General features: G+C 47.3%; 4 protein-coding genes across 4 annotated transcripts; 3 read left to right on the forward strand and 1 right to left on the reverse strand.

Annotated features, from left to right (window-relative positions):
* Nucleotides 1-3,990: 3,990 nt before the first annotated feature.
* Nucleotides 3,991-4,396, reverse strand: N7511_011548 (ankyrin repeat domain-containing protein; the record flags this gene model as incomplete). The annotated part of the gene is made up of 2 exons (XM_057133925.1): nucleotides 3,991-4,032; nucleotides 4,064-4,396. 2 exons carry the CDS (start codon nucleotides 4,394-4,396, stop codon nucleotides 3,991-3,993), a joined length of 375 nt encoding a protein of 124 aa, XP_056978428.1.
* A 1,049-nt stretch (nucleotides 4,397-5,445) lies between these two features.
* Nucleotides 5,446-5,760, forward strand: N7511_011549 (uncharacterized protein; the record flags this gene model as incomplete). The annotated part of the gene is made up of 2 exons (XM_057133926.1): nucleotides 5,446-5,643; nucleotides 5,737-5,760. 2 exons carry the CDS (start codon nucleotides 5,446-5,448, stop codon nucleotides 5,758-5,760), a joined length of 222 nt encoding a protein of 73 aa, XP_056978429.1.
* Nucleotides 5,761-11,030: 5,270 nt separating this feature from the next.
* N7511_011550 (uncharacterized protein) lies at nucleotides 11,031-11,963 on the forward strand (the record flags this gene model as incomplete). Its single annotated transcript, XM_057133927.1, has 2 exons — nucleotides 11,031-11,673; nucleotides 11,779-11,963. The coding sequence occupies 2 exons, from the start codon at nucleotides 11,031-11,033 to the stop codon at nucleotides 11,961-11,963; spliced, it is 828 nt and encodes a 275-aa protein (XP_056978430.1).
* A 2,401-nt stretch (nucleotides 11,964-14,364) lies between these two features.
* Nucleotides 14,365-14,877, forward strand: N7511_011551 (BTB/POZ domain-containing protein; the record flags this gene model as incomplete). The annotated part of the gene is made up of 2 exons (XM_057133928.1): nucleotides 14,365-14,540; nucleotides 14,595-14,877. Coding segments are annotated over 2 exons (459 nt in total), but the record flags the coding sequence as incomplete, so codon positions are not given.
* Between the last annotated feature and the right edge of the window lie 187 nt (nucleotides 14,878-15,064).

Raw genomic sequence — 15,064 nt, forward strand, 5'->3', positions numbered from 1 at the left:
GAGACCGATCGGATTTGAGACAGAGCATATGTAGCCAATGACGGCTTTGGGGGCTACAGTGGCACAAACCACGTTGCAAATGACGCTTACGATTGATAGCGAACCACATAAGAACTACGCAGACTGCTCCGACCGTGGGGATAGTCACGCCGACAGCAACAGGCATGATCCAGCCATCCTTCTGACGCCTGGATGCTTGGGTGGCCGTAGTTTTTGGTGGCAGCGGCTTTCCCGATGTGGTATATGGGTACCAAGTCGTGACCGTCTTCGTGTACGGGGTATCAAACAGTGACTTGAGGTGAGGGTCTCCCCACAATTCGGGTGCAGTTCGACTGGCGTTTCCTGTTGTTCTAGTCTTGGTCAGCTACCGAAGTTGGCAGGCTCGCCAGGCAAGATCAATGACCCACGTTCCTCCAATTTCCTGAAGCACCACACTTGGTACATGGTACTCCTCGACAGCCTCTGGAGAGTATGTTGTTTGAAATTCCAGATCATTCAGGCTGAATGTCTGCAGAATGCCACCGTCGAGGCAAATAGATGGATCCTGGTATAGACCCCCTACCACTAACATGTAGCTCGGTAGGATACCGAAGCATTGATGTCCGCTGCGACCATGGCCAGATTTCCCGGAGTAGGCCCTGATCCAGATAAAGGATGGCAAGGAGAGGATGTACACATCGTCATAAGGGGCAGTAGTGGAATCTTGTCCGTCATAGCCGCCGTAGATGTAGATATTGTGAGAGCTGCCATCCGATGCCGAAGCCAGCGTGGAGCAGAACGAGGAACGACCCCCTGAGGGAATATCGCCCGTGGCATTTTGGAGATACCTTGTAGATGTATCAACAGTGAAGCTTGCGTTCAGTTCGGGAAGGCCGACAGCGTACATACCATTTATCGAGCGCGATATCGTAAATTGGAATAATAGTCATAAAATCCGGGTCGGTCAGGGACTATGCTGGGTTAACCAAGGTTCTTCTTCGGGCCAGAAGAGCGGGTGGAGTCTTACATTTTGCTCTTGCTGCGTGGATGAAAGACCCGACGGATATAATTCTTCTGGGATCTTCACCCCGCCAATTACTGCTAGAACGCCTTGCCGGGAAACGGGGATCCACACCACTTGCGGGTTTGCTCGGCTCGCGACATATTTGGGCAGCGTCAAGTTCCGCCAGAGTTTCTGATCACCAGTGGCTGCCAAATTGACTGCAATCAATGTGTTCGCCGACGTGTTTGCCGATGCATCGTCCGAGGTGATAGGTCCCCAGTCCTGACCGCGCATGCCACCGAAATAAAAAGCCAGGTCCTCGCTGGGCACCGATACCGAACCCCCATTTGTGACGTAGCGAGTCACGTTGCTTGGTAGTGACGAATTAAAAAACGATCCCTCATCACGGCCTGTGGCTGTATCCAGATATCGATATCCAAGAACCTCCCTCGCGTCGGGAACATCCTTGCTGTCCATTGGCCTGGTTAATCCCCTGAGAAGACGCTGTCAGAATAAGCTCGAGACAAGGGAACGGGGCGACGGGACTTACCCGTAGAGAATGATTTCTCGATCGTTCCCAAACATCGCGCCATCTTCAAAGTTCACTTGGGCCACGGTCGGGCTGGGTGCCTTTGAAAAAAGGCTAGATGTGTTGGTCGTTTCATTGTTGAATCGATCAGCGAGGGACAGGCTATAAAATGGGCTCCCACCTAGCTGGAACGATCAGCTGTTATTCTTCATGGACCGTCGTAACAGCTGTCGATTTGTTACCGTCATTTGCTGGTATGCCGTAGGATCCATCGGAATACCCGCTAGGGAAGGGTCAGTGTGGGTCATGAAAGCACAAGGTCACGAACCTCTGCCACCATAAGGAGCCGCCGTTCAGTATGATAGTTTGCCGAAGTTGGAAGCCTTGGTCGGATCAACGTTGTGCTCGTGCGATTTGTATGCTTAGTGCGGTGCGACTTACCACGAAACCCGTTCCAGTTGCACATTGTGGTATTTATTTGGGTCGTCCATGGCGGCGCAGCAATTGCAGGGAGAGAAAGAAGCGCACCAATCAGCCACTTTAACGTGAAAGGGGTTTGTGGCATTTTTCAAGACTTTCTAGAATTGAAGCAGACTGAGCTCTGGCCGGACCGACGGCACTTATAGGAAAGGCTGACCAGTATGCTCATAACGGAATGTTACGTATTCTGTGCGATAAATTTTCTTCAGTTCAACGAGCCAAGTCCCAATCAATCCCCAAGGCAACTACTGATGCCATCGGTTCACTGATTTAGATGAGAAGACATCTGCATCGACACTGGCTACTGTAAGTATTGCGTTTGATTGCTGTATTATCCATCGTGAGAGGCTACCCATGCATTATGCCTTTTTCAGATATTCCTGCTTTTCCGCCTCTAGGGTAAGTTGAAATTCGAATGAGGATTCCTTCGTTGACATAGGCTGGATCATTTTCGGGAATTGCAGATAACCGGGTAACTGATTAGGATCTTGACCCTGCTTGTGACCAGCCAACAGAATGGCAACGTGCCTTTTGCGTAACTGAAAACCCACCTCGCAAAGAATCCATCCTATGCCCTTGTGCAACATTCGTATAGCCCCCTATCGTAGGACAGGCCCATTTATCGTGATATACCACCGTCTTGTTTTCTCGCTTGGGATTCAAATAGTCAGAGCCGATTCGATTTTCCGTTGCGGTCTGCATGTCGAACCTGGGTATATGGGATAAACATGCATTATAGTCTGTCTATTCAGAGCTTATTATAAACCCTCTGCCCTCTCTCTACTTGGGACCCATAGCCAGATATCTGTCTCTAGTGAGTGGTTTTATGTCATAACGGCTAGCCAATGTGCGTTTTTTACGTCGAGAATTATTCTATCTCAAGTTCAGAAGGGACGGACATCCCTGCACGTAACCTGGAAACAGGATCGAGATCCTACTGCGTTCAACTGGCTTCCGCCCATGGTTTTTCTGTCAGTGAACGAATTGAGAAATTACCAACTTTCTGACGATACTCGCCTGAGATTGAGTTGTCGCATAGGAATTGAGGACACAAAAGGTAAGAGTCACGATCAAGTCATGAAAGAGGGAGGAGTAAGAAAGCCAGGTTCCAATTGACCCTTGACCCTAAGCCCAAAACCCTAAACCCTAATGATGAACTTGCGGATACGGCAAAATCCTAGGTCCCCCTTATTTCACCTTGGGGCGATAAAACTTCCTTTCGGTCAATTATCACAGTGGCTTAAATCTATTGTCTACGGTACTTTATCAGAAACCTTCATGTACACATTCCCTCGAGATAAACGGAGCTGAGCTCACGTTGTTTGTCTACTTTGACCGCTTGCGATGCGCCTAGAATCGGATTGAGGCTAAGGCTCGGCTTCTCCGGTCTTCTTTGGCAAGTTACTGTGTTGTGACCTACCTCTCGAGCTTGGATTATCAAAGCTGTAGCTGGCGTCATAAGCGCCATAAAGGTGAAGGTTCTTTTAGAATTCTCCCCTGTATCGAAGGTATGCTTCAGCCTGCGGCTATTTATTGATCTTGTTGGTGAGTAAGATAGACAATAGGTCCGGCAGATGATCGAAAAGCTCGCTCATTGACCAGACAATGTGAAGAACGAAGAAAGCACTCAAGTCTTTACAATGCATTCAACATGGCTTTGTCTCGACAATAAGCAACTACGTGGTACATGGCCGCGTGCTCTCATAATGATGATTTTGGGTTCTTTTTCTAATCAAAGATGCTAAAGTTGAGTATTATTGCACTATTACCGAAGTGGTCGACAGATAAGGATGAGGGAACCAGAATAATATTGAATAATACTGTATATTCCCCGAACCTGATGATTTTTTTCAACCCGCTCCAGGGAAGCGAAACCATATACATTGATCAGCTCTGCGCTTGAGCAGGATCTGAACGATCTTGTCGTGTCCAAAAAGACAAGCAGCGTGCAGCGCATTATCGTATTCTTTACCCGGGGCGTGGACATCGGCTCCTTGCTCTAATAGCATCTGCACGATCTTGTCGTGTCCTTGAAAAGAAGCTGCGTAGAGCGGATTTCCGTAAAATCCAACCTGGGAATTGGCATCGGCTCCTTTTTGCAACAGCATCTGCACGATTTCGTCGTGTCCTTCGAAAGAAGCTGACTGGAGCGCATTTCCGGATTCTCCACCCTCGGCATTGACATCGGCTCCTCTTCCCAACAACATCTGCACGACCTTATCATGTCCAAAAGAACAAGCAGCGTGCAGCACATTTCCGTATTCTCCACCCTCGGCGTTGACATCAGCCCCTCTTGCTAACAGCATCTGCACGATTTCGTCGTGTCCTTGAGAAGAAGCTGCCTGAAGCGAATTTCCGTGAAATCCACCCTGGGCATTGACATCGGCTCCTCGCTCTAGCAGCATCTGCACGATTTTGTCGGTTGTTTTCTGCGGGGCCCAGATCAATAGCGTTGTTCCTCTATTGTCGGCCTTACTGATGTTCCCTTCCTGGCCGTTTTAATATTGCCACAGTGAGTGCATTCGTTGATCGCACGGAACTGTATAGAATTGCTGTCTTCCAAAAAAAGGAAACCGCCGGGAAAGCCGTTTTATGTGCGTTTGGTCCCCGTGATGTACGCAATTCGTTATTTCTTTGTCCAACGTCAGTCATATTCTGCACGTGATCGGACCAAAGCACCGCTCAATATTCCAACAGGCCTCGGATCATGAAGCTCGCTTGATCTCTACCGCGTTCTAACTCGGTTATCAAAAGGTATTGCAAGTAGATCTCACCCATCCGATCTTCTGCACTACTCAGGCTCCTACAATATGCAAGATGGGAATTCTCTGAAATCTTCTTTTGAAATAAAGTGTGGAATTGTTAGTAGAGACAAACGTGGATATATGCCATGGACATAGATAAGAAAGCACACCTATTCACATATACCGGGCCAACCTGGATCCATATCAGTATCTGCATGTGTGCCCCGTGACTTGAGCCTAGAACTTGACCGTCATACCGTTTGCTAGGTTTTTGTTTCTTGTAGCGTACGTAGCCTGCTACTTCTTCTAAGAATGCGTCTAGAATTGGGATTTGGGGTTTGAGATTCCGAATTCCCTTCGCCTCCGCTACCCCTTGCACTGCCGACCTGGTGGGCTCGTTTTTCTGCCATTTTGATTCTTTTCAGCCAAGATCCAGACAGGTGGGGCTTTGCCAGACGTATGGCTTCCAGAATGCGTTGTTGCCTCTCCAATGCTCGCTTGTCTATGCTCGAAAGACCCTCAAGTCTATCTATCTCCGATTCTAGATCGTGCACAAGAGAATAAGGATAAGCCAAACGCGTCTTACTGGCCCTTGTCTCTTCTTGTTGCCGCTCTTTCTTTGAAAGAATCCAGGACCAGTTGTCTACCTGGTTCAGCCATCCCGAACTTTTCAGGTCATAGTTCAGGAGTTGGAGGACTTGTTGCTCCATATGTACTATAACGGCAACACTTTGAGCGTTCATGCGAGTGATCACATGCTGATAGTCACCTTCCAAGACGCCATTGTGCGATACTGGCTCGTCGATACAGGGCCAATCTCTGTGGAGTACTGGCGATGGAAGGAATCAGCTTGTCCAAGTCTCTCGTTTGGCGTCAACACCTCACCTTTCTGGGATATTAAGAAACAAGTAAGTGCGAGTGCTCGGAACCCAGATAGACTCTTAATAGACCGAGCTTCTGCTAATAATTGTAAGAACCGAGAGAATATATCTTTGGCATAGAGTAACATGATGACCGTCGTTTGATCCATGACTGGGAGAGCTCTCCTAAAATAATCTCTTTCCTCTCGTTTTATATGCTCTTTTTGCGATCCCGTCGTCTCTGGACAACTTAAGTATTTAAAGAACTCCTCGACGATGTCCTAGCACATTGTAAGTTCTAGTCAACTCGTGTGAATCAAAATTCTCATACATCTACCAAAAGATCTCGAAGGTCGTTAAAATCCATGAGGGTCTAAGATGGTAGCAGACAATAGGATTGAGTACAGACTTTATCTACCGCAGTCGCTCTGCTGGCCAGTGATATATGGACAAAGAACCAGTTGTCAAATTGCAGTCCTGAAATGGAGCACAGAGAGACAGATTGAGTCGATGATGCATCGAAGGTAAAGACAGCTCCCAGCCAATTGCAGGGCCATCGGCTCTTCTTAGCCCATTATTTCAATGGCCCCACTATTCGACCATAAGCGCTGTTGGGATGACCCTGAGCATGTTCAAATGGGCTCAACCCCCGGATATCCAAATCTAGGGAGCGAAAGACCCTTTTTAGATCCCGGTGTCCAATTGTGACTTGAACTGTACCTGTCTTACGAAGCCGGCTTCTCTCGTGTCGTGTATTTATTCCTAGTGCCATATCCCTACATTGGGTGTCACTGAAACATGTTGCGTCGGCTCAAATATCCATTCACTCTTTTGAAACGGCGAAAGAGACTCAATTACATTAATGTAAATACGCCCCCCAGTCGAAGGATGGCCCATAAAGGCTCAGATTCCTGATCAGTATTCCTTGTCTCCTTGCAAGGCATTGATTGACCTTGATGGGTCCGTTGACTCAAAGGAATTACCGGAGGTGCACGCACAACGACTCAATGCGATTCAGCGCCGGGCTCAACGGCTTGACCACTGGGGTCTGTTTATTGGACTCGTTCCAGTGTGCGGTTTGCTGTGTCTTTTCCACCGTGTCTGATCTTACTGACTGTACCCACAGCATCGGCGATATCGTTAACACTGCCCTTGCGGTGAGGCTACTCTATGGTTGTCGGAGGTTGGGCACCAAGCTCCCTCCATCGCTATATAAAAGGATGGTGGCCAATATAATCATCAGTCTTCTCATTGGTTCTTTTCCTATTTGCGGAACCATTCTTGACCGGTGCTTGGTCAGATGCAACAAACGAAATGCTCTCATCCTTCAATCTTTTTTCAATTCCCAGGGCTGCCAAAGGACGAGAGACTGAAAAATACAATAGCAAATGAAGGGGCGATACAGGATTGGTTAATACGAAGGCCTATCGTTACAGGGCGCATGAAGCATCCTAAGTTGATACGCGGGATAGTCAAGTTCTGGGATTTAGACTGATTTTATGTAAGACCACTAATAACCATGACTACTATAACTTAGTTTCGTAGATAGGTGGCGTTCCGGGTGAATGCTCAACTGATTGGATCGATATCGGCGACTATGTCTCATTGAACGTCAACAGTGCAAAGTGGTGAAACGCTCTCTCAACTTTGTCTTCCGCATATGTTGCATTGATCTCACCGCAATATGCTGTATAGTCTCTGTGACACTAGCACGGTTCTTTTTAGAATGCATTAAGCCCGACTTTTACGAAAAGCAAGGGGGAAAACGGAGATAAAAAAACGAACGATAGACTCTGATGAACACTCAGTTTGACTTTCGGTAATACCCAGGAACGCTAGACGTATCAATGTTTTTGGAAAACCGTTTTATGTTACCTGCGTATTCCAGATGTGATTTCCAAAAACACCCACAGTTGATCAAGGTATAATCCCTTAATCGGGCCTGAACAGCGTTAGCGCGTTATGTCGACCATTTTGAAAACGGTGGTCAAAAAATGAATTTGGAGACTAATACCAAATAAACTGACTTATTGCGAGTACGTCAAATCAAACTTTTGTATTAGTCCCAGAAAGTTGCTGCAAATTTGTGGACGCTGTATATTTATTTATTCAAATACTAGAAGAATGGAAGTGAGGACTCCCGCAGATGGTGTAGTCTCTAGATAGCGTTACCTTCAGATAAGCTTGTTGTGGTATTTCTGGCATTCATCATCACGGAGATCTCTGTCCATAACGGTTTGCGGATTTGAAACCCCAAGCACATTGTAACGTTGACATGACGTGTTTCCCAGATGGTCCTCCGGGCGTTACTTTTACTAATTGATCAAGGCGATTGGGTGATAATTGTGACAACAAAAAAGTGCTAAGAGTTTGCACGTACGATGAATGGGTCGGCCACATAGCTACGTAATAAAGTAGAGTCACGGCCAGCGGATCCTGCTACATACAGCGCATTGACAACCCATGATAGTAGCCCATATTCTGTGATAGCCAGTAGCAAAAGTAATGTATCTAAAGCAGCAGTGTCGACCCTGCTCTGCCGAAAATCACAACATGAATTCTTGTCTACAGTGCTTGCAGTTTTCCCATTTGTTTCCGTCCTATCGTGAACAGACCACAAAAGTTTTCGAATAAGACTTGTTCTTGCATCTGCAGACCCCAATGTGCTGGCAGAGATTCCAATAAGACTAGGCTGACATAGATACTTGTCTGCAATGCAGATGTAGATCTTAGTTGAAGCGAAACTGTGACATAGCGTATGATTTATTGTACGCATACCGGACCGAGCATTTGGGTCCTCAGTGGGTGAGAGCGAGACTTGTCTTTGATTTCTCTGAGCTTTCGTTCCAGGAATGGGTTAGTTGAAGGTATTTGTTGGTTTTCTCTTCTGAGCTTTTCGATACGAGTGCAAAGAAAAGGGGTGCTGTCGCTGGGCATGATTTCTGACCTCTACGCACCTCAAAAGGTCGGCTTCTTATCTTTTGTGGCGTGTACGTGAAAGGTAGACGAACAAAAATCATTAATTGTTGTGTCTTTTTTGGAACTTGGCATCCTCAGCTGCACAAAAAACATGCAACTAAATTTAGCCATGCGAAGGGCTGCGGCGCTGTCGCGCCACTATTCGATGTCCCTGATTTGATAAGTATGCACCACCGGCGAAACTTGCCCTCATTGCCTCATCCTCAAGTTTGATCCAATACCGACAGCAACCTTATCTGGTGCTCTAAAAAAAGACCGCAGAAGCGGTTTGTCTGTCTTTTTTTTTCCATCTTTCAAAGCATTTCTGGGCGGATACCTTGGTCAACGAAAAGGGCAGGCATTCAATTTCGGACCATAAGGCTGCCGGAAAGATGGTATAAAGTAGGTGTCAGTACAACTTTCTTGGTTGAAGGAGGACTCTCAATGGCCCCTTCTGTCTTACCATGGGCTATCCTTCCAAGCTGTCAGGTGGACAGCTTGAGCACGTTGATTCAGCTGTATGAGCCCTATACCGATATTGAGCAGTTGAAATGCCAACCAGTCTGCGTAACCATCATTGGCTATGAACAGCCACAGGCATACGGTCCTGGTATTCATACATCATTATATGAGGTTCAAGGTGAAAACACCGTATGCAACTTTTTGCAGCTTTCTGCGGCCTGTAGCCTCAAGCCACAACCACTCTATGCCAAGCAGTCTGTTTCTATAGATGCCGAGCACACTGCTAAAATCTTTCATAGCCTATGCCTGGAGTTTAGTGACGTTATATGTATCAAAGCCCGAACCGTGGACGAGGCTGTTCACAGATTCCTACAGTTTCGAGACTGCACTGATGTTAGAGCCGATAGAAAGCCCCAGTTGATTATTCTCTTTGAAATGATTTCATCACAGACTACAGTAGATGAGACGGGCGTAAAGAAACACCTCGAAGCCAAATTGGCCAAAGATGGGAATGCCTCCCAGTGGACTTCGCAACTATTGCAGCATTTGATTGTGCAATTTGATGACCCGCAAAAAACGAATTTGCCCGAACTTTTGACCCGCATCCAAATGTATACTACCACAATGAAAAAGAGACGCGAAAAAAAGAGCCACATATGGACACTTGGAGAGCTCAACTATCTATTTGAGCAATACATCGTCACCAAAATGCCTTTTGTAGCATACCGTCAAGATCTGCCGAGGCTTAGCAGCCCAAGGCGGGGCGCCACCTGGTATCCAATGGCGTTTCGAAAGCGGATATGGCCCGGAAAAGAGATACAAAAACATAACGGCTTATCACAATGGCTCCAGGCCATGGATCACGATAGCGATTTGAACAGCGTTTTGGCCCCGGTCTTTGCAAAGATGTTTCTGGAGGATGCCGGCCTCCTCCCGCACGGTATGTATTATCCCACCGAAAGAGCCCACACCACACTTATCAGAGTATGCTGGTGCATTTAGATTTCCTCCCCGCAGAGCTCGTTGCAAGCATATATGGGCCATTGTGTAGACAAGCGTGGCACTGTGCCGTTCAGCAGTGTGTCTGGATAACCCACAAAGGACTTAGCAGCTTTTTAGATGATGTAGTCTCAAAAATGGGGCTCCAGATCACGGATCTCTGGCACGATGCGCAATTGGGGCTACAAAAAGTCCGAGGAAAGCCATTTTGCTGCATGTGTCCATGGAGCCTGCAACCCTGGGCCGTTTTCCCTTGCGGTCACAGCTTATGCGAGCGCGACGCCTGGCGTTATTCTGGGATCCAACCCAATGATGCCGGGCACCCGACTTTGGCCCAATTCAAAGCCTGCCCGGCATGCCATGCACCGGTGGACATAAAGTTACGGCTTCGCCCGTTACAGGCCGGTTATCGAGTCGCAACATTTGATGGAGGTGGTGTCTTAGGAATAGTCTCGCTCATTGCTCTTCGAGCTATTACCGCGAGCCTTCCAGAGGCACTGTCCGTACATCACTTTTTCGATCTCATAGTCGGTACAAGTACAGGTACGTTGAGTTGGGCCTTGTGAGTCTTGTGCACATAAACGAGGTTCAACTGACGGTCAGAGGAGCAGGCTCAATCATAAGCGCTGCGCTTGGTCTTATGCAATGGCCGTTGTCGTATTGCATTGAGATGTTTTGCTCCACGGCAAGTGACGTATTTATGAAGAACCGCGGATTAATAGCCCTTGTGCGAAGATTGCTCCGTCTCCACAAGACCGGGGCACGATATGACATGAATGTATTTTGCCACATACTCAGAAATGCCTTTGGAAATGACCTGATGCGACAGAGCACAGTGAGAACGAAACCAGATGTTGTACGTGTAGCCATCACGTCGGCAACCTTCGATTCACAACTATGCTTATTCCGTTCCTACGGAGACGTGGTGCGCGAGGTAGAACACGGAAAATACAAAGCAGAGAGCTTGTTCGATCTTCCCCTGTGGCAAGCGTATGTTTCCCGTTACTCTGATGACCATGGCCTTGGTTTGTTCCCAGATAGGATATGCTGATCTTCTCTGGTTCTTACGTAGCATTGCCACAAGCTGTGCTGCCCCCTTGGTCTTTGAGCCAGTGAACGGACTTCAGGATGGGGCTTTTGCTGCTAATTGCCCTGCTTGGGTGGCAATGATGGAGCTGAATGAGCTTTCTATGCTAGGCAGCCGTCTACTTGATTATTCGGTAAGCTTTGGGACTGGTCGGTTTCTGTGCCCGGACAAAAGCCGTTCGCGGAGATGGATAAAGCATCTCGTTCCAGAATGGGTTTCGAGATTAGGCTGTGGTTTGGGCAGTGTAGTGGACGCCGATTCTATGTATGGAAAATTTTCCAGTGCCCTCAATCGAGCCGAAAGGGATGGTAAACATTATCGCGTGGAGCCGTCGTTGAGAAAACCGCCAATTGCACTGGATGACGCAGCCTTCCTTGCAGATCTCATCACGGAGACAGAACAATACATGGAGTCCCCTCAAGTCCAGCAAAGCATTTCTCACTTACAGCTTGCAATGCTTGCGTCTTGTTTCTATGCTGCTTTGCTGTCACCGCCAACCTTTAACTCCAATGTAGGACAATACTGCGTCCAACTAGCAGTTCTGTCCCGATGGCCCGAAGATGGGGACATATGTCAGTCACTCGGTGAGAAACTAGAACATGCATCTTTTGTTATGGGTACCCTGACGCGCCCGTACACGATCCCTTTGTACTGTACGATTTACGTGAGCTCTCTAGATACGCCTATTGACATAGGTCTCACTGTTGACGGAATAACATCGCACCCTATCAGCGGGGCCCCGTTGTCTCTGATGCAATTGATGTACCTGCAACATCCGCCATTCTGGTCTCACTCTACTGCTCGTAAGCGGGACGGCTCTCATTTGGCCGATAGTTGCAATAAACGTCGCCGTACTACCTAAGATGCCTGCGAGATGGTTCTGGAACTGACTACTTCCCGAATGTGACATTCGCCGCAAAGCCTTTTCCTTTTCTCTGCGAAACTCTGAAAAATATAGCATTGCTGATATAACGATACTCTATGACCGTAGTCATGTTTGCAGTTTGCAGATTTACGGAACTTTGAATTTCCGTCGCTTTATTCAAGCCGTGCTCGTGCCTTGCATTGCCAGATTGGTTCTTGCAGCCACATCTAATCATTCATATGAAAGAACATCGTAAAGAAGAATGAACTGTAACTACCAAGATCGGTATCTGACTATGAGAGACTGAATGCGTTTAGTTTTCTCTGCCGCTGTACGCCTCGACGATTCTATAATTTGTGGCTGCAGCAAACTCTGATTCAATGTTCCAATGTGCTTGCTACCATCGCCATTTGCTCAAGATTTAATCAATATTCTAGACTGATAACTTTGTGTGCGTCATCGGGTAACATTACCAAGGTCAAAATTGTAAGACTCGCGTTTGTCTTGGTAGCCGGAATCCAATCTTTGTGTGTGAGGCAAGCTTTTGTCTGTATCTTGGCATCGGGTTTAGAGCACTCCTATCTCGGTATAGAGCTCGTTGTGAACCGTGACAGGTAGAAGGTAGTATATCAGACTGGGTGATTGCGTAATCCCTAAGTGCGGAGAACGAATAGGAAATAGCATGCAAGTTTCAGCTCTTGCTGTGCTCATTCAATCTGTGCTTCTAGCGCCATTCACTCCATGCAGCTATACGGTGCTTATATATTCTTTTTAGCCTTGGAGGTGCTACTGTAACGAGGCGCTCCGTCAGCCGTTTTATTTGTAGCCGGATCTTCAACAGAGATCCTGATCCCTAGCTTGAGTCTGACATTTGGTCAGATCTGTGTCCTGTTCACAGCAATATTTGAGCAGATACATGTACCTTTCCTGCTAATGCATCGAATTTTCCCTGATATGAGCATGGCTACTTTTTGGAATCTCTCTTTCGCCACTAGGCTACGAGGCATCTCACAATGAGCTAGAAAACTTTATTTAAACCGAGTCCTTAAAGCTGTTTGACACCCTTGAACGCGGCGCGAATCTGAAGGATGTCGGTCTCCACGACACCAACCGTGTCATCACTGCAATATACGGTTCTCTAGGTCTATAGTCAAAGTCAAAATGGCGATCAAAGGCTGCGAATATTCTTTTAATCTTTCATTCTTTCATTCTTCTTTTCGTCACTACTTATGTTCTTCCAGGGATTTCAGGGACGAAGGCAGAAGAGGATTTGAATATCGTATGTCAATGACTGAATGGATGCGCCTGATGACACTGGTTGAGTATCAGAATAGAAACATGGTTTGAAATAATAAACAGGCATCGTAAGATTGGTATGCAAGTCATAATTAGAATATTTCGTCGGGCGGCTCCACGTTTGCTGTAGCAGAAGTCCCAAATCTTTGAGCGACATCAAGGAATAAACTAATGAGCAATTTTTGACTTTAAAGCAAGTCTCGAGTATTTTGCACAGTCCAACCACCTTGGTTCACCCACGCTCATCAAGCAATTCTGTGGACTTTCCTCGGCTAATGCGCGGGATCTAGTATATGCAGGTTGCATCAGCTAGTTTTATTCCTGAGGCCGATTATCAAGATAATCAAATGAAAAGCGGAAACGAACCATTCTATGGGGGCAACTCGGCTATCAGGTCATATGGAGCGTAAAGACGTGAGGGCCTCGATGAGATGCAGACTGGCCGAGAGCAAAGCCCATCTCGGGGAAACCTGGATGGCTCTATCGCATGCCATCGGCAGTAGGCGCGTGACCGTCGCTTCCCGCAATACACACATCGTAGGCTGGTTGACCAGTGGCCCGGGAAGCTGGAGTATGGGGGAGGTTGTAAGGCTTCTTCTATCACAAGGTCGCCCCAGTGATCCCTATCAATGCCAAGCTGTCTTGATACATGATGTGCGCAACTGAAAAGAAGTAAGAGTCTGGAATCGCAGAGTCATACCAGAAAGGCACACCTATCTGAAAGCCGTACCCAGATCCCGTTGATGAAGCGCATCGGGCTTACAGCTTTAACTCGATAGATTTCCGCAGAAATTAGATTTGTCTACCATCTATTGAGCTATATATGCAGTACAATACCTGGCATTGACAATCTCGGACTGCATTCTAACGAATCTTTGTTCACGACATCTGAAAGATCAGCGAAATTGACGCAAGTGTTGTCGTTGTCAAAGACTTCAAAGGTCCCCCTGACTGAGACAGTTATGCCATGCCTTCCGCTCTGTTGGCGTGACTGTAGTTTTTGCGTAGCGGATCCGATGCATCTCGCACCACACTGGCACATTACGTCTCGGATCTAAATTTGGCACTGATTAAACAATTATGTGTTATTCTTTTGTAGCCCATGGACATTGTTTGGAAGCTTTTCAAGGACCTTCCACCTGACTATACATTACCTCCAGTCCCTACACTGAATGCCCTCTCGAACGCCCTCTTTCCTTGCTATCCCATCTATTGGCTCAGCAGAGACCACGGTATGACCGAGCTATCCAAGAAAAGCGCGAAGGAGTTTGCAACATTGTAAGTAAGCCATGTCCACTGCAAGATGGCATGCCTGATAGAATTCTGCACTAGCATTCTCCCACTCTACTGTGGCCCGCACGTAAAAATTCGGATCGACTTCAGCGATCACGAGTATACAGTCTCTAAAGGTCTTCTCTGCGCCGAGTCGTCGTACTTCTCCGCAATACTTGAGAAGCAGGATCCCGGATCTCAGCAGCAGACAGCGACTCTGAGCAAAGTGGAAGGCATTGTCTCCAGACAAAGCGTCGAAGCCTTGATCCAATGGTTGTACCTTCGCATGGTGATATTTGATGTAGAAGACCCCGGAGATCAGATATCAGCCGCCATAGAGCTGGTGAGACTCGCCGACTTGTGCAGCGTGAGCGGACTGGAGCCTCAAATGGCTCGTTTTATCAAGAAAGATTCTTGTTGCCCATCCAAACCCTCAATCCGAAGGGTTTTGGAGACACGTGGACACCAACACTTACTGCCTCACCCCACAGCACATTGCAGCGGCATCACATCTACCCCAGGGGCACCTG

This window comes from Penicillium nucicola (assembly GCF_028828085.1).
Source record: "Penicillium nucicola strain IBT 29836 chromosome Unknown utg000015l, whole genome shotgun sequence".
Taxonomy (NCBI): domain Eukaryota; kingdom Fungi; phylum Ascomycota; class Eurotiomycetes; order Eurotiales; family Aspergillaceae; genus Penicillium; species Penicillium nucicola.